The 20397-nt window shown below is 37.6% G+C and overlaps 1 protein-coding gene across 2 annotated transcripts in view; it reads right to left on the bottom strand.

The window, feature by feature from the left end:
• Positions 1 to 308: 308 nt before the first annotated feature.
• LOC127934327 (protein phosphatase 1 regulatory subunit 37) overlaps positions 309 to 20397 on the bottom strand; it is a 33324-nt gene continuing 13235 nt past the window's right edge. For both annotated transcript variants that reach the window (XM_052531631.1, XM_052531632.1), the window contains 12 exons: positions 17253 to 17350; positions 13253 to 13298; positions 11068 to 11168; positions 9883 to 10002; positions 9640 to 9790; positions 9245 to 9400; positions 9041 to 9153; positions 6661 to 6802; positions 6408 to 6574; positions 4568 to 5765; positions 1895 to 1996; positions 309 to 1782 (listed from right to left, as the gene is read on the bottom strand). In XM_052531631.1, the coding sequence (XP_052387591.1) occupies positions 1908 to 1996; positions 4568 to 5765; positions 6408 to 6574; positions 6661 to 6802; positions 9041 to 9153; positions 9245 to 9400; positions 9640 to 9790; positions 9883 to 10002; positions 11068 to 11168; positions 13253 to 13298; positions 17253 to 17350 (2381 nt within the window). In that variant the 3' untranslated portion in view covers positions 309 to 1782; positions 1895 to 1907. The remainder of the gene's footprint in view (positions 1783 to 1894; positions 1997 to 4567; positions 5766 to 6407; positions 6575 to 6660; positions 6803 to 9040; positions 9154 to 9244; positions 9401 to 9639; positions 9791 to 9882; positions 10003 to 11067; positions 11169 to 13252; positions 13299 to 17252; positions 17351 to 20397) is intronic.

The raw sequence follows: 20397 nt of genomic DNA, 5'->3' as shown, positions 1-20397 counted from the left end.
TTGAATTACATGTGGAAAGCTTAATTCGTATTTTCTTGTAAAAGATACTCAATATCTCTTATTTACAACTTTGAAAAATATTTTTTTGCAGTGTACTGGTACATAACTAGAAAAATAAAGTGCAGAAGTGCTACAAATGTGTGTTTATGATTACAGTTTGCAAAATAGCTAGAAAGCTGAAAATAACTAGAAAGCCTTGCTAAAAAAGTCCACTCTTACGTTAAAAATAAGGTGGATAAAGTCACTTTTAATTTGTTTCTGAATGGTGACAAAACCAACTGTTGATAAAACATGGCCACACATGCTCCTTTTGTCATTACATGCATTTATTTGAGAGGGAAAAGCCATACACATCTCTTTGTTTTTACCAGTACAGTTGGATTAATTTAACAGGTAATTTTAAAAATGACTAAAAATAAAGCATAACGAAAACACCGGATTGGTGGGCAGCACAGAAATGATGATTTCAAGGTCAAAGACAATCTGGACGTAGAGGCAAAGCTTCTCTGAACCCTGGCAGACAGACGTCTGAGTCGACATCAACCAGACGTTAAAAGAGAGAGAAACTGAAAAGCACAACCACAGATGAATGGTGGGAAGTACTACACTGATCGGCTCAAGCCTCGATTTCTCGTTTGTCCTAGAATCACACATTAGTCTGACGATGGCAGCGTCTCTCGAGGTAAAGTGTAGTCTCTAGTGTCTCCAGCGGCAGTAGTGTTTTCTTCATGAAGTCTTGTGCTCCGGCACTACTTCACTCTCAAACACACAACTGATTTACATAATATACTCTTCCAGAGCTTGATAGAAATACACAGTGCCCCGCCCCTTTCCCAAACCCCCACCAATCAAAATAGGAAAACCTTAAACTTAATATTTTCTCTTTATAGATCTGAAAATATACACCAAAGGGGGGAAATCCCACAACAATAGCTTAAAAAAAGATGGGGAACATGAGGAAAAGAAAAAACACAAAAAAAAAAAAAAATCACACAGCAGACTCGGGTTGTTTGAAATAAATACAAACTGATTCAGCAAAGCAGCCAGAATAAAGAGCTGAAAAAAGGTAAACGTGTCCTTCGTGTCTTCATATGGGAACGTATGGTGACACACAGGGTTTTACCGAAGGAAGACAGAATGAGTGTTTAGAGAGAGTGAAAATTGTACAATTCATTCATTCGTCGAGAAACGTAGATCTCCGAATCATTCAGATTGTTCCACACATTCACACGTATCAGATGCTTTCAGAAGTGCCGGCTGATGAAGCGAACCTGGTGAAATGGGTTTCGACTAAATTCCTGTGCAGCAGGAATGAACGGAAAGCAGATTTCGCTTTGGTGCAAGTCTTTTTTGTGTGTTATTGAGACACTGATAACGAAAAACGCACACAGAGACTCGCAGTAACGTCCGTCTGCTTGACGATTATCGTGTTCCAGCCAGCGAGTCTCTGTACTGCATTATAACCTCCAGTCCACCAGGGGGCGACGCGCCACAGTCAACAGCATAACAGGGATGAACAGAAGAAAGTCACCGGTTAGCAAGTGTGTGTGTGTGTTTCTCTGCGTGTGCGTCTTTGGTAACGGTGAACGTATAACTTCACGGCAAACGTTTAAATCGCAGAAGAGATTTCTTCTAATTTCAATAAAAGCTGGACACTGGTTAGAGTCCTCTGTGTTCTTTTGCAACACTTGGAAAATGTGCGGAAAAGACCCGAGGAATATAAGCGGATGGCATGTGGCGAGAACAAACCGGCCCGTCTGATTCTCCCTGCGCGTGTGGATCCTGAGAAGAGACAAAGACAGGTTAACTTAAACTACCAGACTTACTTAAAAGCACATTGCTTGATTATTATTCCAGGAATTCCTTCATAAACATGGGAATCTCCTTGCATTACCTTGGTTACAGCATTACGGTGCATCTCTGCTGGTGTCCAGACTGGCTTCAAGGAGAAGCTCCTCTAAATCCTGCCCGCAGCTCAGCTCTGCTGTCACGCTCACTGACACACACACACACACACACACACACACACACACACAAATCACATATAGTCTTTGTGCTTTCACTAGATTCATAAAGTCCTGTGCACAGCTCAGTATATTTCACCAGCGTTTGAGCTCAGAATATGAGTTGTATATATAATAAACACCTGTTCAAACCCACACAAATGTTCAGCACAGAGATTTTAAATGTTTATCACACCTAACATTAGTCTTGGTGTAAACAGGCATAAATAGTAAGAAAACCCTTCTTTCTCTTTAATTGTGTTCACAAGCTGCACGCAAAAACACAACCTGACCAGCATTGTCTGATTCACCAGAAATCAGTAATGAGCATATGTGTCAATAATAACCCAGAGAGACTAAAATGTAAGTGTTGTTGTTTTAAATCATGCACTGAATGAATAGTTTATGAGCAAACTCAATTTTATTACAAATTCATGTGTTACTGGTTTGAAGGAATCTTCAAATGATTTAACTTCTCGGAATAAACATAAGTCGCTATATAAACTGAAAGTTATTATTACTTTCAGTGAAGTCTGCTTTGAAATCAAGTGAGTGTACAGTAGACAGATTTATTTAATACTAAATTACTGTTTCCTTCCATGAATCACTCAGAAATTCAGGTGTTACTGCATGTTATCGATACTTGATATCAGTCTTGAAATGAAATGTGTCATTAAATTTACGAAACTGCAAGTAATTTAAAAAAATAAATCATATAGAGAACATGAGCTAGTTCATGAATCACTCAAAGACTTTATTGGATTGAATCAGGCTGTTGTATCTTCAAATAATGAACTATGAACCAATGTTTCTGAATAATCATAACTCACTTTACGAACTGCATGTTGTTATTCCTTCAAGTGATGTCCATTTTTAAATTTATTAAGTAATAAATGATATTTTCTTATAGAAAATGAGCCATGAATCACTCAGAAAGACTATTTCTTACACTGAATAATTTTTTTAAATAAACATGACTGCATGTTGATAGAATATCTTTCAGTGAAGTCAGTCTCAAAATGTTTAAAGAAGTTATTCATACAAAACATAATATTGTCTGGGAATTAGGGCTGTCACTAACAATTATTTTCATGATCAGACAACTATTGATTGATTAATCGAGTAATTTTCTTTTGTGGTAATTAAAAGCTTAGTGAACCATAGACTTCAAAACGACTTAAAAAACATGTATAATAGCAATGAGGTGATAATAAATAAAATGAAATATCAAAAGCAAGTAATCATATGGTTTTATTGAACAAACAGTTTAAATACATAATGAAATAAAACAATCTAATCATAAATTTTGTACATTATGCACTATATCAAATGCCTACGCTTTTACACTTTACAACACAATCTAATCCTTGCTTAATATTGAGTTTAATTAATATTTGGCTACTTCTTTATGATAGAAATAATACAGCCGCTGTAATTTCTTGAACAAGAATGTGTGGACATCAAACAAACTTTTTTTTGGGGTCGCAATGAACAGTCGCATGTTTGGAAAGCTAATGGTGTATTATTTTGTGCTGGCGAAGGTTTATAAATGATTTACCTTATAAATCTGACAGAATGGGTGCACATTGCTCCCAGATGAACATATGAACATATCAGAGCATGTAAATGATCTTTGTGTGGAGCAGCGTTTACTGTGGAGTCGGAGCCGATCTGAGATGCACGTAACCTGCACGCATCCAACTAAAGCACATTTTAAATCCGCAGCACATGTATTTCGCCTATTTAATTGAGTCGCAGCTTTTGTAATTAGCACTATACTTTATTATGATTAAAAAATAAATAAAAAATTATGTAGCCTTAGCCCCTTAACTGTCACTCACATTTTTAACAGACTTTATAGTGCACGATTCAAACCTAAATTTTTATAATTCATGAATGAAAATATTTTGTAACTTGATATTGATGTACCATTTTCATGGTAATGCAATGTATGATTTTAAAATGGGTTTTAAAGGATGAATTTTGAGATTTTAAGTTTTCAAAAAAGATTTCTAAAATGTTATAGAGAAAAAGGCAACGAAGAAGTCTTTTTTTTTTTTTTTGAACAAACGTCAAAACACCTGTTATAATTTAGTTTTTTGAGGGTGCACTCCGTCATAAATTAAACTATTACTTTTCTACATAATTTTCAACAAAAAACATTGGTAAAAATATATATTTGGGAGTCTTAAATCTTTCCAACGATATATAGTTTGTCAAGATTAGATTAGATATGATTGTAATATAGTGAAGTAAACGTAGGCGTCCCCGTATACAGGACGGGGTGACAGTTAAAGGGTTAGAAAACGGTCTAATAATGATTTTAATGGATTCTCGTCCATGGGATGTGCCACGGCCAGTATTCTGCAAACGGCAATCGAGGATTATTTATAATCAAGTGCTCGTATTTAATCAAGGGATCATGACAGTCCTACTGGGAATATTTCAGTCGCATCAGAATTGGTGTAAACAGGTTTTAGGAACAATGTAAATTAATCTAAATAAATGTGCTTCAATATTGTGGAAGGATGCAGCTGAACATGAGGTAATCCAGCGTAACTCACCATGCTCCATGATACAGCTGGCTGGCTTGGGTCCCTTGGGTTCGAGCAGGTGAAAGGCAAATTCTGTCTTCAGTCCGTTGGGCAGCACTGCTCCTGTGCTCCTAGTGGGATGACCTTCGTCAGGAGATCCCGCTTCCTCCTCACCGAGGGCTTCGTGACCTGCTGTGACCTCCACCTGTTGCTGCTCACTAGATTGCACTGGTTTCTCTCCGTTACCAACTGGACGAACTTCCTGCAGCTGTTCTGGACATTGGCTTAGCGTCTCATCCTGGGATTGTCCTGTTTGGATGGGACTAGACTCGGTGTGGGAACAGAACGTCTGGTTCTTCTCGCCCACATTTAGCGTCTCTTGTGTTTTTTGTGTGTTTGTATTTACAGTCAACTGTTGCTTTAACTGAGTCTGATCCTGGCTTTTTGAAGTTTGAGACTCCTTCAGCTTCTCCTGCTTCTCCGCGAGTGAAGACATGGATGTGTTGAGCGGTTCTACAGGTGCAGGTGATGTTTCTGATGTTAACGCGCTGAGCTCAGATGCTGTTGGGTTCTGCTCGTGCACTTGTGAAGGTGCATCTAAAGGTGCTTTTATATTAGTTTGTGTGCATGTTTGGCTCTCTGCTGCCCCCTCGCTTACGCCTTGTGCCAATACAGTCATCTGTTGCTGCTCTGGAGGGCTTTCCACACGGGTTACCATAAAGATTTTGTGTCCTCTGCCGGGACTAGACACTGAAAAGCAGCGGCTAGGAGACGATGGGGGTTTGGGGACAGTGCTAGCTTCGGTCACTGGAGATCCCGGTAGAGGAGATATCGAGGGCACGGCCTTACAGGCGTTTATTCCAGGAATCTCTATGGGAGATGTGGTGTTCGCAGAAGCTTTCGGCTCCTCGGCTGCATCCTCATCCTCTGTATCCGAGTCAGAGTCGTCTTGCAGTGACGGTTTTTGACCGTTGTCCTCTTGGCTCTCAGATGCACTGCCATCATTGGTTGCGTCTCTCTGATTGGCAGAGTTTTCTTCTTCGCTTTTCTCAGCAGATGCATCTTCATCCTCTTGAGTCTGGTCCTCCATGGCGATTTCGGCTATTGAGATTGACTGCCTCATCTTCTGCTCCGTCTCCTCCTTCTCTTTGGCCAGGATGAAGTTCCTCTTGCAGCCGTTCTGAATGTCTGACAGCAGGGCGCGTTGTGTCTCAATGAAGCACTTCAGCTGGGAGAGCAGCCAGAGACAAAGATTTAGCATAGTTATGCAATAATAAGGTAAAAGATGCATCTGTGGTATATAATTAAGTGTAGTAAGTGAATATATACAAACTGCATTTATTTGATCCAATATACAGTCAAAACTATAATATTGTAAAATGTTTCTACAACTGAAAATAATCTGTTAAAGTCTAATTTATTTCTGTGATGCTCCGCTGTATTTTCAGCATCATTCCTCCAGTCTTCAGTGTCACATGATCTTCAGAAATCATGAAAATATGCTGATTTTATGATTATTCTGATTATTATCAATGTTGAAAACAGTTGTGCTGCTTCATGTTTTTGTGGAAACTGTGATGCACTTTATTTTTTCAGGATTATAAAAAAGAAATAAAATCTTACAGACCCCAAACTTTTTTCCCCATTTAAATTTGGCAGCATAGTACATTTAATTTGAATATATTTGCACTGATATAACACTATACTGAAATAAACAGCAATATATACCTGTATATCTGTACATGAAGAATGCAATATAGTTTAAAATTGGTTTTAGACAGAACTTACTACATCTTACACTGTTTTAGCTTTAAATACAGACAGTTCTACTTCCATTAAGTTAAATCTTTCCCCTTTAACAAGCACTCACCGTCTCTTTCTTGGGCTCTCGGTCCAGGTCGAGTCGGAGCAGCGATGTGTTGACTTTAAAGGCGAGCGAGAGAGCCATGAGGCCTCCGGTCTTGATCTCATTCTCACGCATGTCCAGCCGGAGGATCCTCGGACTCTCAGCGATGAACTCAGCGATAGCCACCGCTCCTATCACACGAACAAACACACCGGTCATCTACACATTCAAACACTCTTAACATAAGCCCAAAACTCATCATCTAATTCATTGTTACCTTCACAGGTGACTTTGGTGGAGACCAGACCCAGCCTGAGGATGGAGCGGTTTGCTATGAGTCCGTCTTTTAGTTTGTGCACTCCTTCGTTCCCCACTGCGTTATGACCGAGGTTCAGTGTTTCCAAGCTCTGAGTGAACGGCTACAGAAACAGAGAGCGAAAGAGAGGGATCGGAACAAGCACAGAGAGGCGGAAGAAGAAACTGAAAGTGCATTGACTAAAATGATAAAGAGTTGAAAGTGCATTAATTAAAAGACAAGCAGTGTTTTCTTCTGTGAGGGGTGTGAATACAAGGGCAGACAACGCTTTAAACCCACAGCAGCATATGAGGGGCCGTACAAGCCATAATTCATTCTGGCACTCTCACACACATACATTCTCCATTCACATACATTTACTTCTATCTTTTTTGGTATCCATTTCTTCCTGTTTAAGCAGGAAGTCATTCTCAGACCAGGTAATACATGTGCAAGACCTGATCAGCTCTTCCTCACAATTTTACAGTTATGCTATTCAAAGTCATCCTTTTTTCTTTTCAAGTACATATTTTAAGTTTTTAACTTGAGCATATCATTATGCCACCTATGTGTTTTACAGATCTGTGTACAAGTGTTAAGACACTGATTTTGATTGTATTAACAGGGCTTAATGCTAAATAAGTTTTCAACTGGTCCAGTTTGGCCAGTGGTTTATTTTTTTTACTTGCCCTGGAAAAATTTTCACAGGACTTGCCACAATCAATCAATCAATCAATCAATCAATCAATAAGACTTATTTAATTGTTGACTGTAACATTGTATTGTAATAAATAATAACCATTTTTCACAAATAGGTACAATAGTTCAAAGATAAAACTAAAATAAACCATTCTTTTTCAGGCCTAACTATTCCAGTTAAGGATGCACTGATAAGGATTTTATTTATTTTACAATCAAATGAGCCGATTCCCATTCTCATTGCCAATTTATTTAGTTCTTATTCTTTTTCTTCGTTTTTACATTTATTAAATGTTTATTTTGCTCTGTTACTGGCCAAACTAACCTTGAGCAAACAAACAAACAATATATGCAACATGAAGCAAGTGCACAAAACAAAAACATCAGATGGGCTGAATTAATATTTTATTATTACTATTTATTATTATTAGTTTTATTTCCTTAATTATATGTGTGTGTGTTTGCACTATGTTTGTACTTTCTGTACTGGAAGCTCCTGACGAAATTTCTTCTGTGTGTAAACACTTGGCAATAAAGCGCTTTCTGATTCCGATGAAACTGCTAATTCAATCTCTGACAGCAGGTGGCGCTTATAGAACAGTAGTCTAGCACTGAGTTATTGCTGCACGCAGAGCTGTGCAATTGAATAAATAAGTAAATAAAAATCTAAAAATAAATAAACCACAATGAGTCTTGAGTTATTTAAATAATATAAAGATATCGCTGTCCCTAACTTGCTGCCTCCCACTTAATTCACTTCCTAAAAAAAAAAAAAAAAAGAAAATCCTTGGACGCTTATAATACGTCTATCTGGCAACATGACTGAGGCTAAGTTCGCATCCTCAATCACAACTCGCTCAAATGACGAGGCCATGCAACCTTTTCACGAAGATAATATTTATTTATGTATTTTTTTAAAACCCAGATATAGCTTGCTGAAATACTTCTGCGGCTGCATCATCTACCTCCGCCATCCTGATCAAGACCTGTCACTGTGAGTCTGATCGCACCTAACCTGCCTTCCGTTTCAACTATACTCTCTCTCGCACATACATACAGTCTTCTCTTACATACATACATTCTATATACATATATATGTGTGTATATGTATGTGAATGGAGAATGTATGTGTGTGAGAGTGCCAGAATGAATTATGGCTTGTACGGCCCCTCATAGCAGCACAGACTAAACTAAGGCTAAAACAATTATACATATATATAAAATTATTTTCTGTCAAAAATTGGTTGTAAATGGACAATTTGGACAAATAACCAGAATAGTTGAACAATCGTCCAAATAGATTAGTCTTTTATTAGAAAAACAATGGTTAGATACAGCCCTATTATGACCCTTATTTTCAAGCATTTAAGCAATTATATTTCTACTATGTAGCTTCCTTGTTACATGTTGCATAATTACTTTAGTAATAACGATAAATTATGCATAATTGCGTGCAACCCTAATGCCTTTAATTAATATTACTTAGTACTTATAGTATTCCACTGTAACAGCGACACATTAAAAAGAAGTGTTACCCCTATGTCTTTCAGGTTTACACACTTGTTACAAACGAATAGTTAGTGTGAGTAGCCCTGGGACAAAATCCATTAATAAAAGCACTAAGGATGTGGATTTGCTAATGGAAACTTGTGTGTGTGTTTACCAAAGCGGCGGCCAGGTATCCCATGCCACTGTGTGTGAGCTGGTTGTTCCAGAGCACCAGAGTCACCAAACCCTTCCTCTGCTCCTTCAGACCCTCACATATATACGCCAACCCTGAGGAAACGAGCGGACGCAAACACAGCGGGTTGAAGAACAGGTTCAGACACTACTGAAGTAGGATCCCATTAACAGCAAGAGGTCACACCTGAGTCCAGTATTTGATTGTGTCTCAGGTCCAGATTCTGGATGTTGTAGTTAAACTTCAGCAGATTCCCCAACTGAGCCGAATCCTGCAGACCGTTCAGCTTGTTTTCGGCCAAATACAGCTCTCTGACATTCATGTTCATCTTTAGGGCTGTGGCTGTGAAACAAACAGCCGTTAAATTGCTGCATTCACAATTTATTCAGAGAAGATGGTTTAAAATGCTGTTGCTAAAAATATACCCCAGAGACTTAAGACTGCTTTTGTGCTCCAGGGTCACATACACATATATACTGTAACAAGGACACCTTAAAATAAAGCCGTTCGTAATGTGCATTACATATGATAGAGCAGGATTCAAAGGATTAATGTCCAGAGTGTTTTTATTCATTAATTACCGAGCAGCATGAGCGGTCGTCCGGAGAGGCAGGTGTTCTCCAGGTGCAGGACGGTCAGACTGCCGCTGATCCGCAGCGCTCTGGCCACGAACGGAGCCGAATGATCCAGCAGCGGGGAGTTACGGGCGTCCAGGTACTGCAGAGAGCTCGTCTGGACACACACACACACACACACACACACACACACACATGAGGAGATCAGCTCGTCAGTAAAGTGTGAACTGAGCGTAACTCAAGCCTCACCTTCCTCATCATGTGAGCGGCGGCCTGCCAGCCGCGTGTGCCGATGTGCTTGTTGCTGGAGATGTTGAGATGAGTGGCGGATTCATAGTACTCGATCATATCGAACAAAGCAGACGCTCCCTGAGAGAGAGAAAGAAACACTCTTCATTCTGCACAGCATTTCAGAATTAATAACCGTCTGTTTTGTGCCGACTCTGGAGCTTACAAACGAGATGCACAACACAAACACGTGCAGACAACCGGAGTTACCATGACAACAGATGGATGGGGGGGGGGGGGGGGTTATACATATAAAACTGAAAACATCATGGTACATATGTAAATATATTTAACAAAGTAATTCGAAATTAAAAACTATAAAATGGCAATCAGATGACGGAAGGCATGGAGTAGATAAACACTTATCAGCAAAATTTATAGTGTAATTTAATGTGCATTAAATATGATGGGATTAGAATCTAAAACTAGTGATGGGACAGAAATAGGAATAAACACACACACACACACACACACACACACTGTGATTTTGAACTACAAGTACATGAGAGGCAACCACTGCATTTTAATAATGATTTTTAAATGCTATTTAATCGCTTTAATTTTTTAATTAATTCTTAAAAACACATGCAAATTACGACGACGCTGCAGTGGCCCGATCAGGCAAATTACAAATCCGTCTACCGACCCAAATGTCTTTAAAGCTGGCCCCGGGCCATCGGGCAGTCCTTATTGTCAAGCCCTGGTATATCTTTTATTTATTTCAAAAAAAAAAAAAAAAAAATCCAGTTTTCCATGACACTCCCTTAAGTTGTGTTTATACATATGCAAGATGCTGAGAACCACCCAAATTATGACTTACAGCTAGATTATTGCATTAAATTAATCACAGTTAGCATATGCCAAGAGCGACCTTAAGTAACTTATTATTCTCCAGAGCTCCTGGTATCTGTGTTTATGTTGGACAAACACAAACCGTTTCAGAACAGCACACACATAGTCCACACACAGAAACACATGCCTCAACCAAACACACTAAACATATGACAAGTATTTTCATTAAATAACAAAATCAGAGCGCCGCACTGGCCATAACAGAAGCACATGCAGTCTTCGAGATGGAAAGAACAACAATGACCCTGCGTTCATAAATCTGGATGAACGAGGTCAAAAAAGAGCAGCACTCACATCCTCGTCTAAGTTTGTCTGTTCCAGATCCACCACTTTAAACTGCACCCTCTTAAAGATCTCCTCCAGAGATTCACATGATTTATAGTCCAGCTTCTCTCCTGAGGAAAACACAGAGAGAGAGATAAAGACAGAGATATTTGATTTAACATCTGCACTGATACGGCTCTTCATAGCACTTTATTTGGTAAAAGCACAGATCAAAGTCAAACACATAGTGATGAATTCTCTGCTACCTTCTGATTTACAGTTAACTGGATTCATCTGATGGTGAGATCAGCTTGTCTATGGACACACACACATTAACTACACAAACCAGTCTCAGCAGGCTGAACTCAACGGAGAACCAGCGTGTGAGCGTATGTGCATGAGACTGAATGAAACTCAATGCATTTACATTACATCTCCATGACTTAACTGTTCGGAGCCCATTAAATGCATATATTCATAAAACTCAACATTTTGTGGTTGGTAAAATTTTAAATATTTTAAATATTTTTAAAAAATATTATTACAATTACAATTATATTGTAAAATCTAATTTAATCCTGTGATGCTCCGCTGTATTTTCAGCATCATTCCTCCAGTCTTCAGTGTCACATGATCTTCAGAAATCATGAAAATATGAAGATTTTAGGGGTGTCAAAATTAATCGTTTCTACGGTGCATCGCGATGCAGACGAGGACGATTCGGTTTCGGTTCAGTAATAGCCCATAACCGGTTATAATGTAGCCTACTGATGCATTTCTGACGTCAGCACCGCGTGCTTAGTCGCGGCATACAATGGCAGAGGGAGGCAAAACGCCTGAGCGTGCAATAAAAAAATGCTCCAACCACTTTAAAAGCCGACATTTGGGCACATTTCGGCTTTTATCAACAACACGGTAAGCCCGACCTTGACAAGACACACGCTGTGTGCAAATCATGTCACGCAAAAATAAATATGCAGGGGGTAATACCACCAACATGAGAAACCACGTCAGTCGTTTTCACCTCGAGCTGCAAACGCCTGTCAGTGCCATTTTGGATCCAGCTCAGCTCAGCCAAAAATTGATCAACTTATATCAACGTTGCCGCCAAACTCAGTGAGAGGGCAGATAATTAACAGAGCAGTGTCATCTTCTATTGCAAAGGATATACGGCCCTTTTCTGTAGTGGAAAACGGCACATTACATTAGCGATGACTGGAAGATTTTGTCTCATGTGCTGCAAACGAGAGCCGTTTATTAGTCTCACACGGGTGCTCATCTGGCAGAGCTAATGTCTCGTGTCGTGGATGAATGGCAGCTATCACATAAGGATGTAGTGCTTGTAACAGATAATGCGTAGAACATGATCGCTGCAGCTCAATTCGGAAAATTCCCTCACGTAACATGCTTCGCGCATACGCTGAATCTGGCATCCCAGCGCGCGCTTAAAGTGGGCGCGCTCTCCAGGCTTTTGGGCAGAATCCGAAACACTGCTGAAGTGCAGATTTAGTTTTTTGTATATTGATTATATTGAATTAGGTTTTGCCTCTTGTTTATTTTGGTTTGTAATTTTATTTCATGTTTATACATTTGTCAATATTTAAATGTTGTTTTACAAGAAAGTACACTACACTATATAAGTATTTAAGTACACTCCCTGCATTATGCACTTTTAGTACTTACATTTGTGTGTTCTAATCTAATGCTGCTGTTGTCTTCTGTGCCTAGACTTGAGTTTTATTTGATGTTTGATACATTCAAGAAGCGTGTTTCAGGTAAAATTAAAGGTTCAGTTCATATATCTGACTGCTTGTATTTATTGACAAAATTGTATACATGTGAAGCAAAATTGAAAAATAAGGATGCAGTGCATCATCAATGCATCGTGATGCATCGAGATAATCGAATCGAACTGAATCGATGACTTGATAATCGTAATCGAACCGAACCGTGAGACCAGTGTAGGTTCACACCTCTAGAAGATTTACTGCTCAAGAAACATTTCTGATTATTATCAGTGTCGAACACAGTTGTGCTGCACAATATTTTGTGGAAACTGTGATACACTTTATTTTTCAGGATTCAAAGAACTTTTGTTATATTTTGTACCATTATTAATAGCATTTCTGTCACTTTTGATCAATTAAATGCATCTTATATACAATTTTAAAACTCCCTGAGCTTTTAATGACCGCAAACACCGAACACTGCTCACCTTTGAGATCTAGGCACTCGTTTCGCTGTGTCAGGTCTTTTAAGTCCTATGGAAAAAATAAAGAGAGAGTTAGCTATTGAGAGATGAATATTATCAGAGAGGTAGGTCATTAATATAACCCTAAATAACAAAGTGTGTGTGCAATGACAAGTGGTTTAAAAATAACTACCAAACTCTAAAAATTGTAAACCTCCACCTAGAGACATAAGAATCAATAAATACACTGTGTGTGTGTTGAAACATGTCTCCTGATTACCCAACACACTTAAACAAATGGACTAAGAGCTGAAAGTATGCCAGTATAAATGCTGAATTCATAGCTTTGAAGGCTGTGTAAACACTGATGTCTGTGCTGTGAAACACCGTGGGCCAGCGGCCCGAGACTTGTTCTCTGATCAGCAAAGAGTAAGAAGCATTCAGAGTCAGCAACCTGACATTTAACGCTGCCGTGAGCTTTTCTAATGTGACTTCAATGAGCCTTGTGTTTCTGCTGTTACACAAGCCACATGCTGCCGTCTGTACTCACCAATTCTCTGTTATAATATCTAATAGAGTAGGTTTTTGTTACACCAGTTTTAACGAAGAGAGGGCGAGTGTATATATCTAAAGTCTAAAGCCTCTAATAGATATCCTGTTATAAATCTGTACACTAACGTTAAATTTGATGAAATAAATAATGCATGCGATTCAATATTCTATTGATTTGTGCTTATTGGTGAAAGAACAACTTCTGAAGAAATAATACATCAATTTAACCATTATACAGTAAGACAAAAATATGACAATATGTACGTTTCTACTGAATAAAACTAGACTAAAGCTTAAACATGACAAGTTTACTAAATATGATTAAAAATTGAAAGTTACATTTGACACAGGACTAAGACTCAATTAACCAAATATTGGCTTAACCGCTTTCATCGATTCGTTTTCTTTCAGTTAGCACAGGTTTTGCATTTCTTTTTGTACCTGAGGGATCATGAGCTTCTGCATGCAGTTTTTGGGTGAACATTAACAATTATCCACATATGATGCTTTTTTTTTTTTTTTTTTTTACTTAAAAGCTGAGGAGCTCAGATCAATGAGGCCTTTAATCAATCAGCTCCACAAAGAAAATCAAAACTTGTGCAGATTGAAAGAAAATGAGTTAACCAAAAAAATAAAATAAAATTATAATAAAGAAAAAAATCATCCTAGATTTGGTGATAATATAGCAGAAAATTACAAGCAATATATATATTATGTTTTTTGTTTTTTTCTTAAAAGCTGGTCATGTTTTAAATATGCTTTTTGTTTCCTAATGTACTTTGTTGCACATATTTTAAAGACAGCATAGATTTAAGGCCAATTTTAGTCTAAAACTGTTTTGTGGGTCTTACGATCACATGAGGGACAGGTAACTAGAGCGCAAATATATCTATGGATAGAAATAAAGTTTAAGTTCTCAGAAACATCTGTCCATTTTTCTATTATTACCACATTTTGTTTGTTGATGTTACATTTTAATGCTTTTAACAGACTTACATAAAAACTAAAACTTTAATTGATTGCTTTATATATTACATTTATGCATTTAACAGACGCTTTTATACAAAGCAACTTAGTGCATTCAGGCTATCAATTTTTACCTATCACGTGTTCCCAGGGGAATCGAACCCCCAACCCTGCACTTTTTTTTTTTTAAATCTGTGAAATCAGTACAATAAGATGCATAGTGCTGCAAATAGCAAGTTTTAAAAATTACCAAATTCCTGAGAAATTATCTTCAGAAATATAACGAACCCAAAAACACACTACAATCATTATAAAACATCAAACACCATTATTCCTCTAACATAACATTTTAAAATAAACAAGTCTACTATCATTTAGACCTGGGAACTGCACTAGGATAACACACACACACACACACTCCATACATATTTAACATTATGATATATATAATCTCTGCAAAGTAAACGGACCTAAAAAGAGCATTAATCTTCTTAGTCTCTCTCTCTCTCTCTCTCTCCTCCTTTTTCAGCAAATTTCTTTTAAAGTCCTGTTTGTGAAGTCATTTTTACAAGGGTGACTTAGCAATTAGGAGAGGAGCCCAAGCACGGACTGAGATGGTGGAAAAACACACGCACACACACACACACACACACACACACACAGTAATGACTGGCTATTTTCTGCCCTGGGGACTCCCAGTGGAAATGTACCATCATGCCCTTGGAAGGGTTCAACAGACTGATGCCTTTCTGCATAACTACAGGTTACACACGGCACAAAAACAGTACACTTGTAGAGAAAATTAAAAGGAGTGGAAAAGCAACAGATGGGTAACACAAAAGAGAGGGAGGAGAGCTGGTTGGTGAGGGATTGTGGTGTTAGCTGGCATCTCTGTGCAAACATCAGGCCATGATGAGATGATTTCTCTCCGTCCGTCTGTTTACAGTGACTCAGTTACAATGGCAGATGGGAGAAACTGCTCCTTATAACACCTGCCGAGTCTCACCTCAAATCTTTCATGCATTTTTAACTTGGGATCAAATGAAAACTGATCTAGTCTACTTTCTGACCCTCATAATGTATATAGGTCTGTCTGACCCATGATGAGATGATTCAATTCTCAAAATGCATAGTTTTTGTACGGGAACCAAACTTTGGAAATGAGTCATGACTATCAAAACATCCGACAAAAACAACAGACTCAAATTTGAGTTGATACCAGTAAATCACATACTGTATGTTTTTATACATTTAATATAACGACAAAAATCAAAAGATTTTTTTTTTCATGCTTATCAAAATGTCAAAGAATTTACTCCTGATCACAGAACCATGCTTCACTGACGAGATGCACATGACATTCACAGCTTCTGCTTAATCATGATTCATTTTGATTAATCATGAAGCCCTGTTACAGGAAGTCATACAGTTCAATGTTTACTGACAGAAAACAGCCACGCTCTGGTTGAGCTCTAACCAAACCAATAAAACACTATATGCAAATCCCAGAGTCAAATTTGGGAACTCTGTGTGTGTGTGTGTGTGTGTGTGTGTGTGTGTGTGTGGACAGGAAGCCGTGAACGTTTGTTGGCTCAGAATGATATGTTTACAGCGCTGTCTTAAAGAGGTTTTCATTAAGTGAGCCATAAGGCAATAAAAAACTATTTTTTTGGTTTTAAACAATTGAATATAAAAAATATTTTAAATATTTAAAGAGTTACTACACCCATTTTGGGATGGATTATCCCTTTAATATATTAAATAATCAACACTCAAATATATAAACATTTAAATAGCACATATTTATTATACTATATGCATTTATATAATTATATTTCCACACCGATTTGTTGCTAAAAAATAAAAACAGTGGATGAAACAAAAACTTGCTTTCACTACTGATTTTATTGAAACACATTAAGACATTAAAATAAAAACAAAAAAGTAAAAATCGAAATCGAATGAATATGTAACATAGTGCATGTATTTAACAAAATGCTCCTCTAGAGTTAATTACTTCTAGCTGACTAACGAGTTTATAAATAGTGAATGGCTTTCTGGAGGTACATGCATTTCGCTCGAATCTACACTTTGTCACACTGAAGATCATCAAAATCACAATTATTGCTTGAATTTAGTTATAAAATTGACTAAATTTGAGAGTTGTGAACTGTGCAAAGCTTCTAAGTTTTGTTTACGCATTGTTGGAAACCAGTGTAGACAAAGAAAGATTGATTTAATTCAAGGAATCAATATTATCAATCCAGTCCAAGCCTGGACAGAGCTGACATGTTTACCTGCTAAAGCTGTTAACACAGATAAAACATGCCATCGGAGAAACATTAATTAACGTTGTGTTTCAGTCATGATTTCAGTCCTCAAAAACTGTTTTCAGATGAATATTTGCGTCGCATTAATAGCCTTGAATGAAGGACTGAAGAATCCTCATGATGTTTGTGATGTTTCTGCAGATGTGAGAGACTACATGAATACATGTGTGTGTTACCTGGATCTGTTTGAGCACTTTAGGGATTGGTTTGCAGTTGAGCTTCTGGCATGCTTGTCTGTAGGCATTGAGAATCTCCTCCACCGTCACATTCTGGGCTGCAGAGACAAAAACCACACAGACACGAGGTCAAAGGTCATGCAGAAATAAACTACACGGCATATGAAACAGCTCAAGGAACCAAGCGCTTAGACCCTGTAAGCACGGTCCACAGTCATATGACCACATTCAGACTTACTGTTCTCAGAAGACACACACACACACACACACACACACACTGAAGGAGGGTTTAAGGCCAAACTAAAATACCAGGCTCTATAAGTGTGATCATTTCACTCACAATTGCATTGCGTTGAAACCACAGTGTTATCTGTTATGCAAACATATTAACCATAACATAAAAATAGCTTGCAATGAAAGCACCAAAAGCAATTCAGAATGAATGCATGACGTATTACTACATTGTGCAAAAAAAAAAAAATCCTTCGCTAACATAACTATATCACAGAGAAAGTTATTACATTAAAAAATATTTTTCTGGCATGCTAAATATTACAAATGATTTAAAGTAATTGTGCAATATTGCTTTTATGACCACTACAGATCCAATAACAATATGCGGAACCAATGTTTAATTGTTTAATAATTTATTTTACTATAAATATTTATGTGAATATTAGTAGTAGTAGTAGTAATAACAATTATTACTGCTTATAATTACTACTTACATTACCACTTAAATATTACATCAGTATAATACAATTATAATTATATTAACAATATTTGTATTGTTTTTTCAGTATGTGCACTGTATTTCTTCATCATTCTTCAACTTTTTCTGCATGAAAAGTATGAGTATCTGCTTTTGCATTGACATCATTTTAGTTTGGAGCTGCATGTGAACAACGATCCACAGAGTTGCATCACATCTTCCGTCTCTTCTGGAGATCTTTGCAGATATCTGAATTCACTACGCGCCAATTTTTAGATGAATTCAAGAATAAAGCTGTGCTATGTTTACATCAATGTGGTTATACTGATGGTCAGGCTATAAAACAGTGAGATATTAGCATATTTTAAATGTTTAATTGTGATGGGAAAACGTGGATTCTGTTTGTGGTATAAGATCATTGGGTTAAAGAAAACTTGATATATTTCTTGATTCTGGTGAAAAGTAAAAAAAAGTTTGGATGCAATCCGTCCACGCTTGCTATCATCGAATACGCTGCAGACTAATCATGACCACCATCACTAACATGGGCTATAAAAATAAACTAATACATGACTATTCAGCTAAAAGAGTGCATCACGAGTCTCTCTCTTCTCCTCCGGCAGTCTAATTAAACTAAAGTCTGCTCTAAAAGATTCCCAATGATCTAGAATGCATTCTGGCGCTCCAGCAAAACTTCTTTAATCCAGTCTCTATCTCTAGTATTCAATATGCAAGCAAAACCAAAGCAAAGCAAAATCATTAAAACTCAATGTTGTACAAAGCATTTGAATGCTTTCCACAAGTTTTAGGTTAATACGATTAAAATGCATTCGCATTCACAGAATTGAATCACTTTCACTTTAATCAAACTGTGATGATCATCCATTGTTTATGTGCAAATCTGTAAACTTAACCATTAAAAGCAGACATCTGACAAAATAAAGTGGTTAAGTTTACGGTTGTCAACCAAATTTACAAAAAAATAAAAATAAATAAAAAGACACAAAGATTTTGAGCTCCGTCAACCAGACATTCAAGACAAAAACTGCAGGAAACGAGGCCTTTTGAGCGCACTTAGTACAACTAACCTCAGAGATTATCACAGGAAACAATCATCTCAGTGAAAGTAGTTAATATTTAACAGTTCACTTATATGGTTTTATCAGCAATGCAATGATCATGTGTTAGTTCAGAGGAAGCCAAGGGGACCTTGTGTGTTGCATAGATACAAACAGAGTTTCTGCAGGATTTTTAAGATCAAATTTAAAGACCTGCACAAATATAATTAATACCATATGAGCCGGGTTGGGCAATGTCTATAGTGCCATATTAAACTGTAAAATGCATAATTTACAGTTCAGATCCATGTTTTGGAGGCCATGGAGGCCGTGCCAGTCCAGGCAGGGCATGAATCTGTGTACAGCATGTCCTTGGAAAAGCATTAGCTTTTTAGTCTGAGCATGAGTAAATATTCCCAGAGAGAGAAGAGACAGACTTCCCAAAGTGGGAAAGCAGTACCAAACACTCCTTAATACTTCCAAATGCACACGGATAAATGCCATCTCTTTTCAGATGTTGACAGCTGAAGGCATCAGCAGGGTCACAGAAGGCAGAGCATCTGGCATTGAATATCAGATCAAATCAAAGTCCGTTAGGGATGCAACGATATTTTTTTCAGAACCAAGTTTTTTTTTTTTTTCAATGTAGAATTTCTATTCTTCTCTGTGTTGACCTGATCGTGACGATCATGACGATACAGCTATTATGTATATAGTAGTGCTGTCAAAAATAATTCGAATTTGAAGATGAACACAGAGCAGAGCCAGATCTGGAGTGGTTCTCGTTCTTGAGTCAAGAACCGGTTGCATCGGTTTTCGGATAACCAGTACATTGATGATCTGAACACGTCCAATTCGCATCCAATTTGAGAACCGAGGAGATGATGATACTGCGTATACATGATTCGGCGTGAAGCAGAACTGAACCAAACTGATTCTTTTGGTGATTGATTCTGAACTGATTCTGTGCTAATGTTATGAGCGCGGGTAAACCAAGGGCTTGATTGAAGGGCAATCTGTCGAAACGTACGTTTATTTAAATTTTAAATTATGTGTAGTAAGTGGATCATGGTTTGAGTGTTGATGACACCTAATTTATTTACTTTATAACTTTAAGACTTAAATCCTCGTATGCACATTATTGCTGTTAACTGTATTTGGGCGCATTGTTACAAAACTTAATTGTAAACTTTTCATGATTGTGAGGTTTTAATTGACTAAAGTTATGATTACTGACTTTATATATTTGAATGTTGATAGAATTGATGTCATCACGTCATCACCAATGACGTCATTACGCCGGGCGTAAAAGAACCGGTCTTTTCAACTGGTTTACTGAATCGAACTGTCCGAAAGAACCGGTTCACGGAAAAGA

The sequence above is a fragment of the Carassius gibelio genome, chromosome A18 (genome assembly GCF_023724105.1).
Source record: "Carassius gibelio isolate Cgi1373 ecotype wild population from Czech Republic chromosome A18, carGib1.2-hapl.c, whole genome shotgun sequence".
Lineage (NCBI taxonomy): Eukaryota > Metazoa > Chordata > Actinopteri > Cypriniformes > Cyprinidae > Carassius > Carassius gibelio.
Note: the sequence above shows the minus strand (reverse complement) of the source record. Positions and strands in the feature narration are given on the sequence as shown.